General features: G+C 36.8%; 1 protein-coding gene across 1 annotated transcript in view; it reads right to left on the reverse strand.

Moving 5' to 3' along the window:
* Window positions 1-9: 9 nt before the first annotated feature.
* The window catches only part of Esd (esterase D), a 25,256-nt gene continuing 265 nt past the window's right edge, over window positions 10-25,000 (reverse strand). Inside the window, 9 exon segments of the mRNA XM_004648928.3 lie at window positions 10-233; window positions 6,657-6,824; window positions 7,789-7,887; window positions 9,205-9,324; window positions 11,169-11,293; window positions 12,581-12,679; window positions 15,279-15,367; window positions 17,883-17,957; window positions 22,066-22,107. Of these exon segments, the coding sequence (XP_004648985.1) occupies window positions 153-233; window positions 6,657-6,824; window positions 7,789-7,887; window positions 9,205-9,324; window positions 11,169-11,293; window positions 12,581-12,679; window positions 15,279-15,367; window positions 17,883-17,950 (849 nt within the window). The 5' untranslated portion in view covers window positions 17,951-17,957; window positions 22,066-22,107 and the 3' untranslated portion in view covers window positions 10-152.

Genomic DNA, 25,000 nt, shown 5'->3' on the forward strand with positions numbered 1-25,000 from the left:
TCAGAAGGAGGTTTTCAGTATTCATTCAGAAGGTGATTCAATCATAGAAGGGAGCTTTCAGCATTACGAAATCCTATATTTAACATTTTTTTTTCTCAACAATTATGTTAACTTTTATATTCTTGAATACAGATTCCTTCATCTGAAGTTTTTCATGCATTCAGGTATTTTGCGTGATGTCTGATGTGATCAGCAATAAAGGTGGCAATGAAGTAGTAACTATGATCATAACCCTAGAAGACAAAATAGAGATGACATTTATCTACCATTCAGAAACATTAATGTTAGGGACATTAAATATAAATCTCATCACTTATAAACTGTCAAAATATTACACTGTAAGTTTTAACAAAAATTAAAACTGTCATACTGTACTTTTAACATTTTCTTTGTACATTAAAAGAGCAACAAAAATATGAAGAAAAGTTAAGCATTTCACACTGCCTGGTTTCCAAAGCTGTTACAAATATGCAAAGAGAGGGAACGACATATCAATTACATATGCAGAGTAGATGTGTGGTCAAGCACACAAGGATTAAGATCAGGATGTAGAGAGTTTAGCAATATTTTAACTCTCAAAGAAGCACACTGACATCTGTAAGCTAGAATTAGTAAAATACAAACTAAGCCTACAAACAATACAGGGAAAAACACAGTGCTAAAAGCTCTAGCACTGTTTGGGAAGCCAAATACAGCTACCATACACCAACTTAAGAATTCTGTATCTAGACTACCTAATAAGAGGTAAGACTAGGTAGGAAAAAACAGGGCGGCATAAAGGAGGGTGATGCTGGCAGGAGGAATGGGTTGTGACTGAAATACGTTACAGGCATGCACGCGAACACCGCAGTGAAACCCAGGACTTTGGAACACAAATATGCAGTAACAAAAATGCATAAAAACAACCCTATTGCCTATGTATGGCCTTATTAAAAGAAAAGGAATTATTCACCTGAACCCCACTTTGAACTGGGTACTAACTTAGTAAAGCTTCTGAAAACAAGATACAGAAAAGAAAATGTGGAAATGCCACTGAGAAAACCTTTAGTTTACCCAATCAGTTAAAACCAGTGTTTAGTCTCAGCATATATAGTCAGTCAGGGTGAGAATCCTACCAGTTAACTGCTAGCTGCAAAAACCTGCTGAAGATTCTCAGGATCATTGCCTTACCCATCTTTTACATGTAAGTATATGGCTTTGCCCCTGTCATGTTTCCTAGCTCTTCTCCTTGCCCTTTCTTAGTTGTTTAATCCTTAAGTTCTCATTTTCCTTTTAATTGTGTTATAGCTTTCTATTTTTATTTCTTTTGAGTTCTTACATTAGGGACAGTATAGGATATTTACACATGTAGGTCTGGTTTATTCCACTTATGAGTATATCTTCAAGTGGCAACCACTTAAATATAAAGGCTTTGAGTTTATCATTCTTTACAGCTGAGTAATACTCCATTGTATAAAAATACCACATCTTTTTCATCCATTCCTCAGGTGTCAGGCATCTTGGTTGTTTCCTAGATTTGGCTATCACAAATTGTGCTGCTATAAATATAGGCACACATATACCACTATGATAAGATGTTTTCAGTTCCTTTGGGAAAATAGCTGGTTTGAATAGGATTTCCAGTCCTAATTTTTAAGGAGTCTCCACACTGATTTCCATAACAGTTGCACCAGTCTACATTCCTACAAATGTTACATTTCTTGTTATATAGGTCTTGCTTTATCTTGGTCTTAACCATCCAGCAGAAAAGTATAAAAATGAGGTATAAAAAGTAAAGCCATACTAATATGCTGAGTTGTAAAAGGCTCAAGTCAAAAACATTCTAACATTGCCAGTCCTACGGATAATCTACTACTAGTAATAGACTACTGGACCACATTGGATTATTTTGCTGAATTCATGAACCTACAATATTAAAATGGCAATGGAATACCCATCTCTGACAAAACTAAACAAAGAAAGGGGATACAAAAAAAAGGACCATTTTGTATCTGTATATACAAAATAGGATAAATAGACAACTACTTTGTCTTAATTCAATAAGAAAGATTTGTACTAATAATGTTTGGACAAGATATCATGTCTGCATCTTGTACTATGAATAACCACTATGAAGACAACAATATGCAATGTATTAATTATTGAAACTGCCCTACTAATCGGTTTTGAAGCTGTCTCATTGCTATTTGTTTCTCAATAAAATTATTTAAAAAAAAAAAACCAAAAACCAGTATTTAGGCAAACAGACAGGCAGCCCCTTCTCTGGGGACTATGACACCTACCTCCTGTGCGTACACGCTATATCGCATTCAGGAAAAAAATGGAAAAAAAATTTAATGGGAGTAACTATTTAAGTATGTTTAACACTAGATAATTTTATAGTGAGCCATCCACCCTAACCACAATTTAAAAGGAAGGTAGAATACACTAGAAAAGATATATAAATGTGTTTACAGTTTTAATTTAACTGGCAAATGGTGTTTGATGGAGGGAAATGGGAATTTCTCATAAACACATAAAAAATAAAAATATCAGTTTATCCCAAAGATTGTGATTAATCAGTAAATCTTCTCAAACTGTTATTCTAGAGCCATGGTGTGTTCATATTAGAACAGCAGATATAAACAGTTTTAGATCACTAAAACCAATCAAGTCATTAAAGTAATGTAAAAGCAATCTGTCTTCTATTGTGGACGTGATCTGAGGAGGGTTGTGAAGATGCAGGCTGAGCCTTGAGATTACTTGACTGTACATTTCTCAATAACTGCACTAGTCCCAGCTGGTTAAATTTACACCTAAAGAAAAGAATTTAAAGAAAAGCATGTTGCTGTGAAATGCAAGAAAAAGCAGGAACTGCTAATTTTCACAAATCAAAACATCAATACAATAAACAGTCTACAGATAACACCAAAACAGATGTTGCAGAAGAACTGCATGACTAAAGCTCATGTGGCTTGGTTTGCCATATTTTCATCCTTCGTTTTTTACGTACTAAGTCTTACACAGTTTTATATGCAAGATGGACAGCTGTTGTTATAGCTAGCAGCATTACTAGAGAAGACCCAGGGTAAACCAGAATGGCAATTTTGAACTGTTAATAATGTACTGCAGGAGGATAACAGTACAGTAGATTTCATCTAAACTCTAAAGCAAATGCCCTAACTTCCATAATGATACTTAAAGTTAAGAGTTATCTTTATGAGAAAGTACAAAATGCCTATTACAAGAAACCAAGAAGGATTTTTAAAGATGGTGGCATACAGGCAAAAGAATAGATTTGAACTACTGGCATTCTGCTGAATAGGTACAATTAGGAATAGCTATGTTGTCTTGGCTAGTTTCAAGTTCTATTTATCAGTCTTATTAAATGGGGCAGCTGCTTTCATTACATTCTTTGACTAAAGAGGTTGTTCAGTAAGCTATGCAGCTTCTGCAGCTGCCTATATTTAGTGACACTGAAAGGGGTCCTACTTTTTCCACCTCAAACTTTAAATGGAAAAATCTTCAGTAGCAAAAATGAGTTCTGCAGTATAAAAATAGACAAACACATTCTTTCATTCTTCATTCAACTCTTAAAATGAAGTAGTGTCCCAGCAACTATGATAGATACTCATTCTAAGAGACAATGCCTTTCTGCCTTTTTCGAATCCAACTAAAAAAGCTTATCCTAGAGACTCTTTTAAGATTTCTTCAGAGCAAAGAAGAGGTGAAAGGTACTCACATTTATTTAGCAAACCTTGAGGGTCTATGTACCAGATGACTGTGCTACCCACAGGACAGAGATGAGTGGGAGTCCCCATTTCTGCAACTCTGTTCTAAGAGCTGCAAAGGCCAAAAGAGCCTTCAAATCCTAAAAAATTCTGAGTACGCAGGAGGTATGATGGCGTCTCTTCCAAGATTCCAAGAAAGGAATGCTGTTCCTCGAAATTTCCTCATTATCAAGTTACTGAATTGTTTTCCTATGTAACTTCAACAACTAGAGATACGTCAAAGGTACAAAACTCTTTTCGGACTGAAATTTGATATCTGTGTACAGCTATTGAAATTTTGTGGCCTATGGCTTTTTTTCCTTCAAATTTAGATTCCCTAAAGCCAAACAAACAAACAAACAAACAAACACAAAATAAGTAAATAAGTATTCCCTTGCATTAATTCCTCCTTTTCGATCAACTTTGTTTTTGTTACCTGATAGACTATAAATTGGGAGCATTTAGCTAAAAAAGATATGAAGTAATAAAATTCGGTAAATCATCCCTTGACTCTTAACAGTTTTCTTTCCCTCTCCTTAGATCACTTATTTATATATACACCCTGGATATTTTTTGGCTTATTTATTTTGTTTTATTTTTTCACAGATTCTGTTTCATAAAGAAATAGTTATACTATTCTTACAATCAAATAATAAAGCGAATGATAAAACTCCTAGACCTGAAGTAACCTAAGGTTACTGGCAGTTGACTGGGAATAAGAAAAAGGCCTCTCTAGAATCACTAGTCAGGCAAAATAGTACCAAATACTAGCTGTCGCACCTTAGGTAAGTGGATTACCTAGCTGACTGCTGAGTCAATAACAACAAACTTAAAGGCAACCTGCCTAAGACCCACAGTTCACCTTTCTTGACAATGATGGAATGTGGAGGAAAAATTGTGCCTGAACTGAAGTCTGGTGATTTTAACATTTTTCAAATTATTTTTAGAAGAACTGCCTACTCTATCTTGACTCCTCATAAATTCAGCCAAACACATTTTTATGGTGGTTGCTTTGGGGTATGGCGTTTTAGAAATAAATAGGTTGCTTAATTTTTTACCTCCAAAAATGTCATCTGTATTTTAAATCTAGACCTTTTTGGTAACACACTCCAGGGATTTTCAGATTCTGTTGGCAAGCAGATACTATAATAGTATTTTCTGGCACAGTCTCATGGGAAGTAGAAAAGACCACCAATAGGGCTAATGCCAAGAAGTTCAGGTCATTTGGAAAAAAAAAATATGGTAACTTGTAGCTACAATTAATACAGTTAAGCTCACTGCTGCATTTGTAATCAAATTTATATTTGCATTTCTCAAAGTTGGTTGTTGATCTAAATGTTACTGTGATGTGAAATGTTTACAAAAATATGAAGAGTTCTATTATAGAAAGCGGATACAAAGATGACAAGATATAGGTACATCTATAGTACTGGTTTTTGATAATTTCCCCACATTATTCACATGTCAAAATATCCTCATAAGCAAGGAGACTACTATCATCTGCTGCCTGAGTTAGGTAGCAAGTCATGCACAGTCCGCCCATTTGTTCCCTAGGAACACATGACCCTATCTGGAAATGGCACAGGTGACAGAACGGGTCTTAGTCATAACCTTACTGCAGTGTTGGTTCTATCAAGTACTAGCTGTGGCACCTTAGGTAAGCAGATTACTTTTCTTGGCTCTCTCCTCATTTGTAAAGCAGACAGCAAAGGAATAATGACACAACTTCATCAATGACATAAGTATTGCAAATGAGTTAATGTGAAAGTAATTTATAAACTATACTCTGCCCTTTTTTTTTTTTTTTTTTTTTTTGTGGAACCGGGGATTGAACTCAGGCCCTTGCGCTTGCCAGGGAAGCACTTATTCCACTGAGCCAGCTCCCTGGCCCCTTTATAAACTATAAAAGGCTACATTATACAAAGAATTATGAAGTTACCATTATGACTGTATTTTATGTCCATGTCCCTGACATATCCCTCTTAAAAATAAAAGTAATTTAGAAAAACTTATGATCATATATAGCTTTCAGTGTTCATATTCACCCAGAAACACAGATTTTGTTTATATTATATTCTGACGCTAACAAATATTTTTAAAAACTCCAAATTTTCTTTACACAATACTACAATAGCATAAACAGGTTCTTAGTGAATAGTCAGAAGTATTTTAGAGCCAGGCATGGGCGCACACCTGTAATCCCAGCATTTGGGAGGCTGAGGCAGGAGGATCGTTGTGAGTATAAGACCAGCCTGGGCTACCAAGTGAGCTCCAGATCAGTCTGACCTGCACTGCAAGACCCGATCTCAAAAAAGACCAAAAAAAAAAAAAAAAAAGAAGAAAAGTATTTTAGGCAAGGACAATTTGTTGGCTGCAGATAGACGAGCATAAAAGCTGAATAATGTAAAGTGCTTAAGTGTGTGTAATGCTCGATAATCAACTCATGAGGCTAGCATGTGTACAAGAAATAAGGAATAACGAGAGAACAACTTTGTCCTTATTTCCTTGTTATGGCTTGTGCCTCGACGTCCTCCAAAAGCCTCACAGGCCACAGGTGGGTCTTCAGATCTTTGGTGCATGAACATGAATGGGGCCATCTTTCCCAGAACATATCAGGCTCATAAGCCAAGGGAACAAACACTATGATTCTACTTTTACTTGAGCAAAGCTAAATTATACAAATTTGAATGGCAGAAGTAAAGGAAAAGGGGATCAAAATTTTATATAGATATTTTTCTAATGAAAATGAAATGGACATGCAGATTTAAAAAAAAAACCCACAAAACTCACAAAGCTCTCACTAAAGATAGCATTTTACATTTTAAAAATAAAGATAATTAAGAATTCTGGAATTCTGCCTCTTTAATAGTTATACTGTTTAGCTCAATAAGGTTTCCTAGTACTTGCCTCTTGTAATCTAAAAACAACAGGAATTTTCTTTTCTGTACAAGCAGCGATGAAGTTATCTGGGAGTAGCTGCCCATCTGTAAGGAACTGGTCATCTTTTCCTTGATCAATCAGCATGGCCAGCTAAGAACCTGGATAAGACTTCACAAGATGAGTTGCATCGTAAGTCTACAAAAAGAGAAGAAATACTGGTTGAAAACTAGAAGTCTTAAACTATCTGCCATGATTCAGTACTATGAGAAAAGAGTGTTATGGCTCTTATTACATACAGTTGTACCTTAATATCAACAGTGGATTGATTGGTTCCAGGTTTCCCTAGATACAAAAACCCACAGATGCTCAAGTCCCTTATGTAAAGCGGTACAGCACTTACGTATAACCTATGAACATCGTTTGGTACGCTTTAAATCATCTCTAGATTACTCACAATACTTAATGCACTGTAAAGGCCATGTAATAAGTGTTATAGTGTATTTTTTTTAGGGAATAATGAAAAAAGAAAGGCCTGAGCATAATACAGATGTAATTACAAAAACTTATTTTTGCAAAATATAAAACCTTCAGATATGGAAGGTTGAATATATACATACTTTGCTTTTTTTTTTTTGTTCCGAATGCCTTCAGGGCAGGTTTGGCTGGCTTGAGTTGTGGGGATCGAACCACAACAACCTGAACCTGACTGCTTTGTTGAAGCAGCCACTTAAAGAACTGAGCTAAGGGGCAGGCCCCCCTACTTTTCTACTTATGCCCAGCTTTCAAGCCTTGAGTGGTCAGAAATATAACAGCTACATGGGTATAGCTTCTCTAAAAAAATTTATTTTTTTTATTTATTCATTTATTTGGTAGAGGGTCTAGCTACGCAGTTCAGACTCATAGTGATCCTCCTGTCTCAGCCCCCCCCCCCCCCCCAGTGCTAAGACAACAAGCGTGAGCCATCATGCCCCGTTTTGGGGTTGGAATGACACACCTGGGATTCTGGGGCCAGCATGGTATGAGGTACTGGGAATTGAACCCAGGTATTTGCACTTGGGAGGCAGGTGCTTACACTGCTAAGAGATTTCCTCAGCTTGGTATAGCTTTTCAACAAACTTAAAAATTAAACAATGAGTATTAATAGTTATTTAGTACCTACCTTCCACTTACTTTGATCTGTACCCAAATATCCAGTAAAGGCTTTTTTGCCCCAAGGACAGAGCACTGGGTTGCAAATTGGAGCAAATGCTGACACAGACTTCAAAAACAAAAAAATACATATAAGTTATATGTTGCTAAACCAAATACAGACACTTGCACCTTGCTTAAAACCTCTACCTTGCCACAGGAACTCCCAGAAAAAACTTTCCTCCTGATGTTTACAGAACTCAAATGTGGGCCTCTTCACCACAGTGTATCTTTTAAGTGTTCTATCAAGACAACTCTTAAATGTAGTTGCTCAATGCAAAGCAATGCATTACAATTTAAGGTACAAAGAAAGTTTATATTCGGAATTACTACTTTTTCCACTAAAAATTAATCTATAGTAATATAAAATTACATTGGTGACATTATTTCTCTTAAAAAAGTACCAAGAAAGCAGTAAAACATGCCTTTATACTGTATGTGACTGAATTTCTAATATAATTTTGTCTTCCAGACAATTTTGTATTCCACAGAATAAGATATACAGACAAAATCAATGTTTGACTATTTAATCAATGTATATATTTAATAATCTCTGTTAGCTTCTGTAAAGAACAAAAAAATTAAGTTCACCTTTTCAACCTGAGACAATAAATTGACTATCTTACATAAAAACATGGGAAAATAAAAACACCATTCTTACCTATAGGAAAAGAATGAGTTAAACAAACTTGAGACAAAGAATGACTTTGATCTTAAAATCAGAAGCAATCCTAAGATGATCATTACTCTGACATTTCCTTCTTCAACTGTTGTACTATGTTGCTGTGCCCCTGTATGACTCCCTACATACAGTGGGTATTCAAATTTGGCTCACTTAAACCTAAATTACATGGAGGGTTAAAGCTTGAAATAAAGGGTGGAAAAGGCTGAGAGTGACCTTTTTTTAATCAGGCTGTATTTCATTAGGCACATTAAGAACATAGAGTTTTAAAACTTTTACAAATCGTGAATACCTTTCTTTATCTCAGAAAACCGAAGTGAATTCTACAAAGATACCTGCTAAAAAATGTAAGTAAATGATATATACTATCACAATCATATCAATCAAGAGTAACAGCCCATGGGCGGGGGGCAGGGGGTCTGCTTAAAACTACAGCTTGAAAAAGCCCATGAAAAGATAAACTACATTTTATAATGCTTCTGATACGCCAATGAGAAACCGCTGTGATGGAATAGTTATGCTTCTGAGTCTGCAGCATGCATTGTATTATCACATTTAATACCCTCTGCCAACCTGCCCACGTTTCCAATCCTAGCAAACTATAGTCCTGATACAAAGACAGTATCACAATTTCATTCTTTGAAAGTTCCTAATACTATATTATTCAAGAGAAATATTTATCACTAGAAACTTAGGTACTCTTACTTTGTATTTTCCAGGGTTTTTCAAAGCACAAATCAGAGCTCCATGGCCTCCCATGGAGTGGCCAGAAATAGATGTCCTCTGGGGGTCCACTGGAAAATTGGCATTAATGAGTTGGGGAAGCTGGAAAAAATTCAAAAGTGTGACAGAATAGCGGAGAAAATAAGCTTAAAATGTTTCGAAGTTATGTAAAAGAATTACATAATGAATACCTCTAACTCAGCCTTATGATGTTTGAACTGATAAAGATTAAAAGAAAAAAAAAAACCTTAGGCAGACAACAGATACTAATATATTCATTGGAGAATATATGGTAGACTTCTTTTCAAAATAGCTTTCAACTATGCTGTCCAGGCTAGCCTTGATCTCAGGACTCTACCATCTCAGTCTTTCGAGTAGCTGGAATTTCAAATATGTGCCACCATATCCATATCCATATAGACTTCTTCAAGAGTAACTTGAGGAAGTTAGACAACTTTTTACCTGGTAACTTCATTTAGGAAAATTCTAAGGGACAATCCTTAGGGGAAAATATGTGCAAAGATAACCAAGGCAATATCTAAATATACACAAAAATATAAATATCTTAGGAAAAAATTAATTATGGCACTGACAGAATATTATGCAGTTCTTAAGTTAGAATATTAGAAAATATTTTACAGAACTTAAACAATATGATAAATTTTATGTGTGAATATTAGCTATAGCAAAAAATCTAAAATATAGTAAAACATAACTATGGGCCTAGGGTCTAAGAATTATGGATGGTTGAGGCCTAAAGAAATAGTGTAGTGCTGGGCCGGGGAGATGGCTCAGTGGAATAAGTGCTTCCCTGGCAAGCGCAAAGGCCTGAGTTCAATCCCCGGTTCCACAAAATTTAAAAAAAAAGAAAGAAATAGCTTAGTGCTACACTGCTTGTCCAGTATGTGTGAGGCCTGAGATTACCCACCACCAGGGAGGAAAAAAGGAAAAAAAAATTGTGGGTGATTCGAATTTTAATACTGTCTAAATTTTTATGATGTGGGCTGGGGATATAGCTCAGTGGCATAAGCGCCTGCCTGGCAAGTGCAAGGTTCCAAGTTCGATCCCTAGTACCTCAAAACAAAACAAAACAAAAATAGTGTATAATGAAATCATAACATTAAGATAAATGTATAGACTGCACATCAGCATTATAAATAGAAGTTGTGCTTTATCATTTGTCCTTTCTAAGCAAGCTCTGGCTTATCATTATAAAACAGACCCTGAAAGAACTAGCTACTAGGAAATGACAGATTGCTTCAAATACTATTTTCTTTGATGATATGGGTTGTTAGGTCGTGTACACAGATCTCCACACAATTATTTAAATCTTTAAGTATTGTTATGGCTTGTGTTCAGATGTCCTCCTAAAGCCTCATGCAGTCACAGGTGGGGCTTTTTCAGAGGCGGTTGAATCTAGAGTGTCTGATGTTATAACTGATTCATGTGCAGCGCTGGGCTCAAGGGTACTACAATTAAGAGTGTGACTGCTACCTGCCTTAAGTAACTTGGATAAGAAAAAAAAGGGCAGAAAGACACTGTCAAGGTCCCTTGCTTACTTGCTTTCGCTGTCTTCTGCTTGCCACGAACTGGTTCTTCTCTGCAATGCCCCTCTGCTAAGCCATGCTCCCTTGGAGCCAGCTGATGATACACTGAAACCTCTATAACTTGTGAGCTGAATAAACCTTTACCCCTTTGAGTGCCAGGCCTTTTGTCTCAGCAAGGAGAGAAAAGTAAGTAAGACAAATAGGCACTGAGTGTTAATTTAAATTGTAGCAAATAGGACTAGTAAACTTTGGAATTTCCACTAAGATGATTTATAAAAATGTATAAACATAAGGTCACCATTCTATAACCTAGTTTATAATTTTCAGGATGAAAGCCTTTGATATAAAATTAAATTTTTGGTAGTCATCAGTTAATAATTATAAAACAAATTAAATTACCTCCTCTGTTACATAAGAGTACATTCTGTAATTAGTTTTCCAAGGGTCTTCAGTAGCATTCACATAAAACCCCGCTCCAGTGCCAAAGTCCCAGCTATCATCTTCACCTTTAATATTGCATCCACCTATCAAAGAAAGTTCTTGCTTTCATCTGTTAGGTAGTAATTCCCCATGTTTAATAATAATTCTAGATGAACGTGCAGGTCCATTTGCAGTAGTGCTGTTGATCACATACTATAAGCCCTCTCTTTTTTGGTGTTATATTTCCTGGACCTCTTGTTCTTGAATGGGGCCAGTTTTTGCAATGAAGTCAGAGAAGTAATGACTTAAAGGGGCTTATATTCTCTGCCTTTCAGAACTGTACAGAAACCCTTTCTTGTAGAGGACCACCAGGACAGTCTGCTTTGAAAGAAGCCCATTATCTCCACTTGGGCTAACCCTGGCCCTGATTCCACGTACTGATATGTACAGAGCTGCCGAGGTTAATACTTTACCCCCTCAATTGACTTTACGCAATGCAAATGAATCCAGCTAAGTGCTGATGTGCAGCCTCTGAAGCAGTGCAATAGGTCAATGATGCCCAACTAGTATGCATGAACCGGACACAGTGATGCTGCATTGTAGCTGAGACAAGAGACTGAAGAAAGAACGCATGACGTTCAGTGCATGAAGGCCAGAAAGCAAAGCTGGAGCACTGGCCCAAAACACAAACTACTCCCTCAAACTGTGAATGCAGGTTCCTCCAAACTTAGAGGCTGCTTGTTACCAAAATCCAGTGTTCTTTCTACAGACCTCTCTGCATACTGCCCCTACTTCCCACCATTCTCACAGTCACTCATCCTGAGCCACTGCCCTATTCACAAATTAATAAAACCCAGGTTTGGCCCTAGGTTGTGGCCCTTGTTCTGATTAGTCATCGTTTTGACTGGACTTAAGACCCCCCTTGGCTCCCCACAACTACAGACATGTGATTGTCTATTCATGCCATGGTTTGCACTGGCAGTGGAAAATTGGAATTTACTCTCCAAATTATAGGAACTTTTTCCTGGGATTAAAAATATAAAATCCTCCCAACTGTGATGAGGCTGGAGGACTGGGATCACTACCTTCTCTGATGACCCTTCCCTAGTACTAATCTTCTTTCAATTCTACCACTGTGATCTTAGTAGGAAAGGAAGGTACATGTTTGTTCTCTATCTTGATTTGAAAACAGGTTTTAATATACTTTAAAATCATTCCATCCTGTTTCTCCTATTCATTCACAGCACAGTCTTTCAGTCATGTCACTTGAAAGATGAAGAAATAACAGTAGAGATATAAAATGAATTGTATAATGCACATTATATTGCTTATAACTTAAGACTTACAAGATTTAGACTTTTATAAAGGATTTCTGGAACAAGAATACTTACGAGGGCTGGTATCTGGAGCAATGACAACAAGGCCATGTTCTGAGGCAGCTTGATGATAACCAGATTTTGATATAAAATTTTGTTCTGTGCAAGTTAAACCTGAAGATCAAAAATACTGTTAGCTCATGCTATCCTATGAAGTAGTTTATTTTTTATTTTTATTTTTTTGCTGGCTCAGGCTGCCCTAAGGACAGCTCTGGTAAGGCATGTGGAACTGGGGATAGAACCGCAGGTATACTGTGCCTGACTGTATTTGCATAAGCAGGCAGGTAAACAACTGAGCTAATTGGCAGGCCCCCTATGAAGTAGTTTGAAAGCCTTTTCAGTGGGAAAGCAAGATCATTTATTATTATTTTTGTTCTAGAAATAACTTTCTAGGGCTGGTGAGATGGCTCAGTGGTCTAAAGCACCAATTTAAAACAAGCTTAGCAAAGCACAGGGACCGTGGTTCAATCCCCTAGCACCACATGCCAGCCAGCCACGCCCCCTGGTGGGTTGAGCTGGCCACCCACCCACCCACCCACACACACACACATAAAATAAAAAAATAAAATAAATAGAAATAACTTTCTAGTAACACATTAACATTCCATTCTTAGATTTTCAATAGAATTAATCTAACAATTGTTTTAGATTAAATGATCTCATAACTATCCTCCTCTTTTTTTAGAAATTACTTATTTATTTGGTACTGGATCTCACTATGCAGTTCACACTTGTAGTGATTCTCCTGTCTCAGCCTCCCCAGTGCTGGGATTACAGGTGTGTGCCACCATGCCTGGTTTTGGGGCTGGCATGATGTGCCCAGGGTTTAGGGCTGACATGGCATGTGGTACTGGGAATCAAACTTGGATCCTTGCACTTGCCAGGCAGGCACTTATACCACAGCTATCTCCCCAGTCCCCATAACTATCCTTACTAAAGTTTCAACTAGAAAAATTCTTTTGACCAGATTTGCTTGGAAATCTGGAATTTTTAAAACTGTAGAACTGTAAACTCGTAGGGGCATATGCCCATTATTAAAACAGCCCGTGAGATATTAGCAAACATGCTAATTAAACATGTGACAGCACAGTTGCTGGGGTTCCAACCCTGGTGCTGTGCTGGCCCCACCCATGGGGCAAGCTGAGATAGTGACTAAGATTGGACCTGGTGACATGCACCTGTAATCCCAGTGCTTGTGAGGCTGAAAACAGGAGAATCATTACGGAGTATGATCTTCATAGTGAGACTCTGTAGACCCTGTGCTCAACACAGAAAAAAAAAAAAAAAAAAAAAGTGACAAGGGCCACCAGATAGCTCAGTGGACTAAAGCACCTGCTTAGGCAGGCGCAGACACCAGGGTTTGATCCCCAGAAAGCCATGCTGGCCCCGCCCCTGGGGTGCGCTGAGATACTGACTGAAACTGGACCTGGTGGCATATGCCTGTAATCCCAGCGCTTGGGAGGCTGAGAATAGGAAGATAACTTGAGTCCGATCTGCGTAGTGAGACTCTGTAGACCTTGTACTAAAACACATAATAAAATATGTGACAAGTTATGCATCAAAATGTAACTCTTTACAGTAAGCGGGCTAATATTTTGCTATAATAAAATAAAAAACTTTTTTATATACAGGTAGTTCTCAGCACCAAAATTCAGCCTGCATCTTTGTATTCCTCACTGAACTAAAATGAGAGCAACCATTTCTGTCAGTTTTCCTAATACTGAACTTTTCAGTCATATGATAAAAAGGTGATTTTTTTACTACAGGTACTTAAGACTATAAGATGCGAGAATGGACTAGCAACAGATGCTTAATGCAATTTGATAATTAGTGTTATCCAAGCTTATTGAATATAAACTATAAAATACTTTTGTAGATGCTAATTTTAATACTGCAGTGAAGGGCCGACCAAATAGCTCAGTGGATTAAAGCCCCTGCAAGCAGGTACAGGGCCCGAGGGTTTAATCCCTGGGCCTGCAGTGCTGGCCCCACCCCTGGGGTGTGCTGAGACAGCAACTGAGACTGGGCATGGTGGCATGTGCCTGTAATCCCAGCTCTTGGAAGGCTGTAAACAGGGGGTTCACTATGAGTATGATCTAGTAGTTAGACCCTGAACACCCTGTAGACCCTTCCCTAAAATACGAATAATAAATAAATAAATAAATAAATATTCACTTCTGAAGATAAACTGCTAATATCTTGTGAAGGAAAAAAGTGAACAGAGGTTCCAAACTACTTGTGTCAATGTCTCACTCTCTCTCAATCTATTCTACACCTGATTAAAAAGCATAACTTTATAGATTGTTGCCAAAAAAGCTCCGTGGCATTAAATTAAAATATTATATTGAATACAGTGGCAGTTACTAGTCTATGGTTTCTAATTATGTATCATGGTACCCTAGTTTCATTTGACTGGTAAAGTCATTACAAACTAGAGATGCTTGAACAAACATAAATTAAATAACGTTTCTAAACTCTTATCACTCAGTCCAGAACTTTACATTCTCTCCCGAATTACTTAGTCTTACTGAAAAAAAAAAAAAAAAAAGTGAAATAAATCTAACTCCATAGGCCTGAAATTATTCCCCAGATAAGGAGTTACAAAGCCAACTATGACAGGCCTCTAATGGATTAGAAAACAAAATAAAAGGGTAAGACAAATTAGTTAAAAAGAAACAAATTTATTCATAAAACTCAAACACATAATACTTACCAGAGAGCCAATACAGGGCAGGGCACTTTCCAGTTTCTGCCTTTGGTGGTAAGTAGATAGCAAATTTCATTTTACATTTTAGCTCCACACTATAATTTTAACAACAATCGTTACAATAGTATATTAATGCCTCTCTTAAGACAGAAACAAAATAATTAAGCACTATGTAAAAAGATATAAAGTACAGGTCCAAAAAGTAATTGAATGTCAAAAGCAAGCAATTCCACTAATTTAAGAAAAATGTGGTCTCCTGAGTAAAGAATTGGGCCAGTTTACCATATTGATCTATCAACCAACTTTAGCCTATGCTTTATGTGGCAGTCATTTTGTACAGAATAAATTTATTTTTTATTAATTTTATTGAGAAACAAATAGCAATGAGACAGTTTCAAATCAGGTTAGTAGGACAGTTACAATAATTGATACAATGCATATTGTTGTCTTCATAGTATTCTAGTACAAGATGCAGACATGATATCTGGTCCAAACACTATTAATACAAATCTTTCTTCTCATTGAATTAAGAGAAAGTAGTTGTGTATCTATCCTATTTTGTATATACAGATACAAAATGGTCCTTCATTTATATCCCCCTTTTTCTGTTTAGTTTTGTCAGAGATAGGTATTCCATTGCCATTTAAATATTGTAGTTTCATGAATTCAGCAAAATAATCCAATATAGTCCAGTAGTCCATACTAGTAGTGGGTTATCCATAGGACTGGCAATGTTAGAAGTTGTTGACTTGAGCCTTTTACAAGTCGGCATATTAATATGGCTTTACTTTTTATACCTCGTTTTTATACTTTTCTGCTGGATAGTTAAGACCAAGATAAAGCAAGACCTATATAACAAGAAATGTAACTTTTGTATTGGTCAAGGTCAGTCAAATCCCCTCAGGCCTTATCCTGAAACCCTATATAGCAGTTTGTAGATCATTTGTCAGTTTCATCTACATGGATGAGTTACTTGTATAGAATAAATTTAAACAATTAATGCAATTCTTAATGTATCACTTCTAGTCTTGAAAGAAATTTTTTTTTTTTGGTACAAAAGATTGAACTCAGGACCTTAGTTTGCCAGACAGGTGTCTGCCACTGAGCTAACCTCTGGGCCTCTCTTTTTCTAATGAGAAGTTATCAAATAATGAATCAACTTTCTTTAAAAAATGAATCCAAAGATCTTAAATTATAATTGGTCATGGGTACTTTGCTCTTTCATCACTAATAATTTACCATAATCATTATTATATCAACTAATTCGATAAAATCCACAGGTATTTTCCTATGTAAACTGTATTTCATGACAGTGACTTTTCATGGGCTTATTTAAAAAAAATCATACAAGGGGAAGCAAATTTACCACTTCAATAAATTACCTTAAATTAACTACAAATACAGTAAATACTTCTAGAAACTTTATGAAAAATTAAGTGTTGCCCTGCCCTGGAAGTCCTCTTTCATGGGTATCTTTATAAGGTATGATCAAAAATACAGTGAATGCTGTTGCCAACTGCCACTGAAGAGAAAGGCAGACTTATAAAAATATTGCAGTGTCATCTAACTTATGTATTGGACATGGAACCATGGGATATCCAGCTCATCCCCCAAATGAAAATGACTGTACAACTAGAAACACCCAAAAAAGGACTTTCAGAGGTGCCACGGAGAGTGTAAGAATAAAGGGTAAGGGTTTGAATTAAGGGGAGTATTTTGACTGGGACTAATGTTGATGCATCTTTTACTGCAATAAATTAAACTTTATTATCACCATATTTTTTTATCATAGTCTATACACCTAACTCCTCAAACTTCAGAAACTAGTGGAAGCAATCCCATGCCAATTTCTACTTAATCTACTTGCACTGCTCCTACCAACTGCACCTGGTATTCCCCAGGATAGACTCTATCTACCTTCCTTAAGGAATAAATCCTCAATTTTTGTAGATTGGGAGGGAATGGCCCACCTACATAAAATACTGGGACAACTGGGGATCTGTGTACTTTTAAAAATAAAGTTGAAACTAACCTTTTCTTTTGAGCTCCAGTTTTACCCTTCTAGGTGTGCTTGGTGCTTTCGGTTCTTATGGCTCCATGTTACTTCTCAGCTTTCTCTTGTTGATGTTAACAATTTAGCTTTCTAGGTTTTGCATAGTCAGATAGTACCTTTCCATCTATGCCCCTAATTCTAAAATATTTTTCTTAGCTCCTGTTTCCTGCTTCTTTATCTATAATACATGTGCATAAAACACCTTTACACTATTAAGTCAGATTTGAGAGGTAACAGGGCCAAACTCATGTGATTAATTTGTAATCTTTAAGTCAGGGATCTTTTTAACATTAAAAGATAGTCTCACAAATTTTAATGGCAACATAGGCATTTTTGTGAAATTTCACAAGCCTGTTAAATTAAAGCCTGAAGGCAGTCTGTTCAGAGTCTCATACCTCACACACTTAGACAATCCAAGCTTAGCCAATAGTTTGGTGAAACTGTAGACTAGGTGATGCAGGTGGGGGTTAAAAGTCAAACAACATACCGTAAGAGATGGGTTAATATTTCTTTAAAATAGAACAAACAAACATTAAAATGGAATGAGTGATATCTACCTCTCATGTTCAAAAACTTTCTGCAATCCCCCGAAGCACTTGTTGCTGGAAATCTGCTTTAACGCCATTCTTCTCCTATTAGTGAAGATTAAGCTCATTAATAACTGAATCAGTTCTTAAAAAACTTGAAACAATACTACTTTCAGATCAATTATCTAAACAACTCTTTTACCTGGAAAAATTTTCAAAACCTATTTTTCTTTGATAAATAATATTAAAAAAACCCAAACAAACTAAAGTGTACATACATCTGTTGCCCATACTTACCACTAAAGAACAAAAGCACTCTGGTAAATCATTATTTTTTTTTTTGGCAGAACTAGGGATTAAATGCAGGCTCTTGAGCTTGCTAGGCAAGCGCTTATTTTACTGAGCTATCTCCCTGGCCCCTATTACTTAGTTATTAATACACTTCTTGCTATTGTTGCAGACTACCTCAGATTCCTTTTAAAAAGATCTCAAGCAGCAGGACATGGTGGCACATGCCTGTAATCCCAGCTTTCTGAAAGACTGATGTAAGAGGATGGTGAGTTCAAGCACAGCCTATGCAATTTAGCAACACCCTGTCTCAAAAGAAAAAGCAGGGAGAATGTTACCGTACAGATCTAGACTGTCCCCCCAAAAAATCATGTTTAGCAGTGGGGCTTTCCCAAATGACTAAATCATAAGGTGCTACACTCATCAGTGGACTGATTCACTGGGAAGCTAAATCTGCTATAGGAAGTGGAGCCTGGCTGGAAGAGATGTGTCACGGGGGACATGTGTTTGGGGATATCCACTCTGATCCCCCTTTCTCTCTTTGCTTCCTGCCTCCCAGATGGTAGAACAGCTTTCTTCCACCAGCATGTTTCTGCCTTAGTGCCAGCTGGCCATAGATGGAATGCCTGGAACTATGAGCCAAGTGAAACCTCTCCTCCTTTACACAGTGAGTGTTGGGTATTTTGTTCCAGTGATGGGAAAGTCACTTAATGCCTCAATAGGTACCACATTAAAAAAATTACTGATTAATTCACAAGATTAAAAAATTTCGTAGTCTATCAACCGTAATAAGCCAAAGGATTGGCATGACTGACTATAGTTTTTTGTTTTGTTTTATTGAGACACGTTCTTGCTAAGGAGCCATGCCTAACCTTAATTTCACTATGATCCTACTATTTCAGGCTCCTGAGTGCTGGGATTACAGGCATAGCTACCAATCCTGGCTGTAATTGATTTTTAAAGGGGAGGAAGATGATGTGACAGTCATAATTTTGACAATTTAAAATAATATTACCAAACTGTTATGTGTGACAAGTATTTTTCAATCAAACCACCAATCTTAAGGACTTTTGAGGGAAAATATAAACAAAATTTAAATTAGTATATTTAAATTAGTATATCCCTATTTATTTTTATGTATTTAGTACAGGGTCTACAAAGTCTCACTACACAGATGAGACTTGTAGTGATCCTCCAGTTTCCAGCCTCCCAAGCACTGGGATTATAGGCCTACCCCACCGTGTCCAGTCTGAATTACTATCTCAGTGCACCCTGGGGCAGGACCAGCATGGCACACCAGGGATGGAAGCCCAGTCCTCTGAACTATCTGGCCGGCCCTAGTATATTCCCTTTTATAAACAGCAAAACATAAATCTGTTACGGAGCTGAAATAACAGACTGTCATTGGGAAACTCAGACATTTGGTATTTACTTTTTTTTCCCTCTGCAACAGATCTTGTTCATGTTCATATACAAATAAATTTAAATATACATATAAAAACCATATATTGGGCCGGGGAGATGGCTCAGTGGAATAAGCGCTTCCCTGGCAAGTGCAAGGGCCTGAGTTCAATCCCAGGTTCCGCAAATAAATAAATAAATAAATAAAATAAAATATGTTAACTTTTATTAATAAATGTGGGAAAACAGAAAAATCAGGAGTCAAATTGACTCTGATGAGTACCTCTGAAGGAAAGATTCCTCTCCCAGTCCTTGAAGCACTGCATTAAAATACAGTCCATAAGTCCTATACACTCAATAACCTGATAATAGGGACAGATACTACTACTCTGGCAGTCTTCTCTGTGAAATACATTATTATACGCTGATCAGTTAAAGCTTTGGCATTATACTCATAGAGATATGTAACAGTGATCCTAAAAGCTAACTTTGGAAGTATTACACAACATTATAAATGAGAATAATTAAAAACCTATCTTTAATCTCTTCAATAAATTCAAATGGTCTTACACTTTGAACTCAGCACATCTGACAACAGAACCCCTATTCTTCACTGTCATGTTGTCCTGTCTCTCTTGGAATCTTTATGCTTTCATTTAAAGATACACTAAAATTACTACTTCTATTGGAGTAAGGTATTATAATTACACAGAGAAATTACTTTTGTGCACTAAGTAGTTTGTTTTAAATCTACAAAGGATTGATTGTTAGATCCCAATGTTCTACTATGTACTATTAATTACTGTACATTTATTTCAGTTAGTCATGATCTTATCTTAAACAATGAAATTATAGATATACTATGTAACTTTTTTTGTATTAAATGTGTTTATTTTTATAGGTAACAATGATAGTTTCTTTGTAAATATTAAGCATTTGAATTTTCATTTAAATTTTATTTCCATTTCTCTTCACCTCTGGATCTGATTTTCTTTTGATTCATCTTGTAGCTCATGAATGCAATTTTTTGCTGATTCTGGTATTAAACAATTTCACTGAATTACTAATTTGAGGTTTTGTATTTTTCATAGTTCTAGAATTTTTCTTATGTTTTTTCAAATCTTGCATGTCAGCTTTTATAGTTTCAGTTTTTATCGGTTTTTTTTAATACTACTAAAGGGTCTAAAGGATCTCACTACACAGATGTTATATAATCCCTGTAGATTATAAATCCCTGTAGATTATAAATCAATTAGCGGAAGTGAAACAATAAAAGGAAGAGAAAACAAAGCTAAAAGTTTATGCCCAACACAGAGCAAAAGAATTTCATAAAATGAGTTCTTCCCTATTCCAAATAATCACATTAAAAATATACCACAACTATAGCTGCTAAATTTAATTTTATCCTCTACAGAAAATACTAGACTGATACTATTTTTTTTTTTTTTTTCAAAACTGGGGATTGAACTCAGACCCTTGCGCTTACCAGGGAAGCGCTTATTTTACTAAGCCTCTCCCCAGCCCCCTAGAATGATACATCTTTAAGTTATGAATTCTTTTTCTTTATTACAACTTCTCTGAGTACACATTTGTAGTACATAGTGATCACACTCTTCGTGGTCAGTTGGTCCATGTACATAACCCATGTAGCCTCTTCCCCTCCTCTCCCTAACTCCTCTCTCCAATACTTGGTCTCCTTTCCATTTAAAAAATTTCTACCTCCCTATGTTACTATGTAACTTTAATATTCAAACACATGAGAGCAAGGAATAAAATTGACTTGCTAAATTATTCTACAAGGAAATCCAATCTTCAGAAAACAAAACAGGTACTCTGCTTTCCCAAAACATGGCACACTGAGTACACATCTGATACATAAAGGATATCTAATAATTACTGTATTTGTTGAATTAATAATGGCATTTGTTCTTACAAGCTAAAATCATGTAAAAATTTTTTAAAACCACTCATTACTTGTATCACTGTGCTTCATTTTTAATCTTTTTAAATTAACTGTAAGTAGTCCATTTCTTCTTCTTTAATTAGAATTCAAAACCAAGTACTTTTATCTAGACAAAAGAGTTAGTTTTAATTGTTAGCATGCTTTAAAACCCAAAGATTTGGGCCAGGGAGATGGCTCAGTGGAATAAGCATCTTCCCCGGCAAGTGCAAGGGCCCGAGTTCAATCCGTGGTGCTACAAAAACAAACAAACAAACAAACAAACACACAAACAAAAAAAAAACCACCCCACACACAACAAAAATCAAAGCTTTAACATTTTTTTCTAATTATCTGATTTACAAGCTAATTTCAATTATAAATCAAGAAAAATGTTAGAGTCAACAAAAAATAACAAAAATAAAATTAAATACGATATACTAATTACATACAATTATGATATAGCAGGCAGCAGTATTTTCAATAAAATATTTGCTATTGCTAATTCAGGTGCTGTCAACCAAGTGAACAAATTATTTAATTTAACTTTCAGATTAAATACAAACAGTAAAACTTAAAATTTACCTGTTTAATTGGTATTTGCTTGTCTGTGCCACAGGATAGATCCTGAAACAAAGACCGAATGGATTACAAACAGGATGTGTTTATCACAATAAATGTGACATAGCGCTCCTGCATTCTTGAGAAACTTTTTTCTAGAGTAGGTGATTCTCTACCCAGGATACCACAGCATGGAAAATCAGCTGGTCACCTTGGCCTTAACAGAATTATTTTAATAAGGTTACACACAGTAAAACAACTGTTTGGTCAAAGACTAAATATATAATGGTCATCTCAAATTACAGTTGCAAAGTTCTTATCAGTTAATGAACACATGGCTGAAGAAGAAGTAAGAGAAAAGGAAACTGCAGGACTAGAAAAAGGACTTCAAAGAAAATCCAGTGAAGGATTTAACAGGTTTTTCAGACCTCAACATGCTTCTTAGAATGTTTAAAATGTGGACTCTCACATTAGAGTGATATTTACAGTACATTATTTGCTTACAGGCAAATCTATGAGAAAAATAAATCAAGTAAAAGATCGTGGATATATTTCTCTCAAGTGACAAGTGCTGAAGAGGAGTCCCAGACAAGTCTCTCAGGAGGGAATCCAGGAGCCACTGTTACCACAGGTGACAGGTCTGTGCATGCTACCGCCCTTGATGATCATCCACTATCTCAGAAGCAGAAGTGGAAGACTGATACTGATGATCCTCACCTTGTGTATACCTAGGGATGTGTTGTGTCTTGGTTGCTTTATTTTATTTTTTTGGCAGGACCGGGGATTGAACTCAGGTCCTTGTGCTTGCCAGGGAAGCGCTTATTCCACTGAGCCATCTCTCCGGCCCCTGTGTCTTGGTTTCTAACAAAAAAATTTAAGTGAGAAATAAAATTTTTAAAAACAGTCTTATGAAGAAAGTAATTTTTTGCATATTAGAGTTTTAAGCTGTGTTACTAACAAAAGCAAATAAAGTTATAGTAAGTTAATTATTGAAAATGTATTTTAATAAATTTAGTGTAAGTTTACAGTATTTAAGAAGTCTGTAATAGTCATAGCAATGCAGTAGGTTTTTCTTCACTCATTTACTGACTCATTCGGAGCAAATTCCAGTCTTGTAAACTACATTTATCTATGTTCCCAACAGTGGCATGTCATTTCTAAACCTCTTATATTTTTACTGTACTTTTTTGGTTTAGATCCACAAACACCACTGTTACAGTTGCCTACGGTACAGTAATATGTTGCAGAGGCTTGTAGCCAAAGGTTACAAAGGTTCTGCTAGGCCGTAGAGTGTATACCATGACATTCACACAATAAAACTATAAGCTCGCATTGCTCACAACATATTCCAGTTATTAAGCAATGTATCATTGTATATATTTTGCCTGAATGCCTTGTCAAAAACTTTTACAGGAGCAAAAGTACTATGAAAATATCTTCACTTCTTAAAATATTTAAAGTGTAATGCAGGAGGATGAAAAATATTCAACCACTCAAAGTGAAGAAATGGGGGATAGAGACCAACAAAGCAGAGGAAGATGGATCTACTTGACTAAGAAATTTGGATCAAATTTGTGACATAGAGGGCTGGAATACAGCTCAAAGCTTATCTAGCTCTGCAAAATCCTGAGCTGAATCACCAGTACTCTTCCCATAAGTCTATCAAATTTTTCATGTACCTCTACAAGTAGAGCATCCCTAATCCAAAAATCTGAAAGTCCCAAATCTTAAATTTTCTGAGTGCCAACAAACATGTCACAAGTGGAAAATTGCCTTCAATGCACTTGCCTCATACACAAAATTATTTAAAATATTATATAAAATTAGCTTCAGGCTAAGAGTACAAGAAACAACTGAACTTCGTTTTTTGTTTTGGGTCCCAGGCCCAAGATATCTCAGTTTGTATCTGAAAATAGTTTTAAAATTTCAGAAAGTTCAAACTCTGAAACACAGTGTTTTGGATAAAAATAGTCCTGTTTGCTCTTCTGTTCTCTCTCATTCGGTGAGTGTTGACACACTCAATTCTCAGTGTGGCTCACTCCCCTGGGCCTTGAAGAGGTCGCCCAGGATCAGTGGACCGCAGCGCACCAACTGCTACTGCTGACTACAATTTCCTTGTTCAAATTCCTTCTCTGCAAAACCCGGAAGGATCCGGGTTCTTTCCACTCCTGTTGTCTTCGCATTACTTACCCCTTGCATTCCCTAAATTTCAACTACACATTCTGGGTGGAGGGCTCTTAATCTGCATCTCTATGTTGAATGTTCTTCCAGTTCTAATGCCAGATTTTGAAACTTCCCGCTGGACCCTTCTCCTACGGATACCACTCACCATCAACTAGTAAAACTCAACGCATTTGAAATTAAGTTCTTTCCCCCCTCCAAACCAACTTTATAACTTTCCCGTTTTTCAGACCTATACCTGTCCAACCTAATCTACATTTGAAATGTCTCTACCCTTTCCTGAGACTCCTATGCCATTATCCTAATCATACATAATAACACCCCACATCAGTCTTCCTAGTAAGTCCCACTAATATCAACCGTGTATAGAGAAGCCTAGGGCTTAAGTCCACTTAAACGCTCCAAAGGTTACTTATAAAAGTTGCTCTTTGGATCTCACGTGAAATAAACAAAACTATCAGCCATGTTTATACGACTTTCAAATAAATGCCAACTCCCCGCTGATGAGCCGAGGCCCAGGGCACTTCCGGCCCGCGCCCTCCAGGGCCCGCTCGCCCGGCCGGCCCGCTCCCAGGAGGGCGCCAGGCCGCTTCCAGGAGCACGGGCGCCCGCGCGCGAACCCTGCGCAGTGCGACGGCTGCGCAAGGGCAGCGGCGGGACAGCCGGGGCATTCACGACGCCGGCGGCCCAGCGCCCCGGGGCGGGCACTGCCGCAGCTCCGCGAAGGAAAAGGGTTTCGGGACCCGGCAGCGGCCGGGACAGGGGCCTGGCCTCCCGC

Source organism: Octodon degus, unplaced genomic scaffold, assembly GCF_000260255.1.
Source record: "Octodon degus isolate 3935 unplaced genomic scaffold, OctDeg1.0 scaffold00051, whole genome shotgun sequence".
NCBI classification, from domain to species: domain Eukaryota; kingdom Metazoa; phylum Chordata; class Mammalia; order Rodentia; family Octodontidae; genus Octodon; species Octodon degus.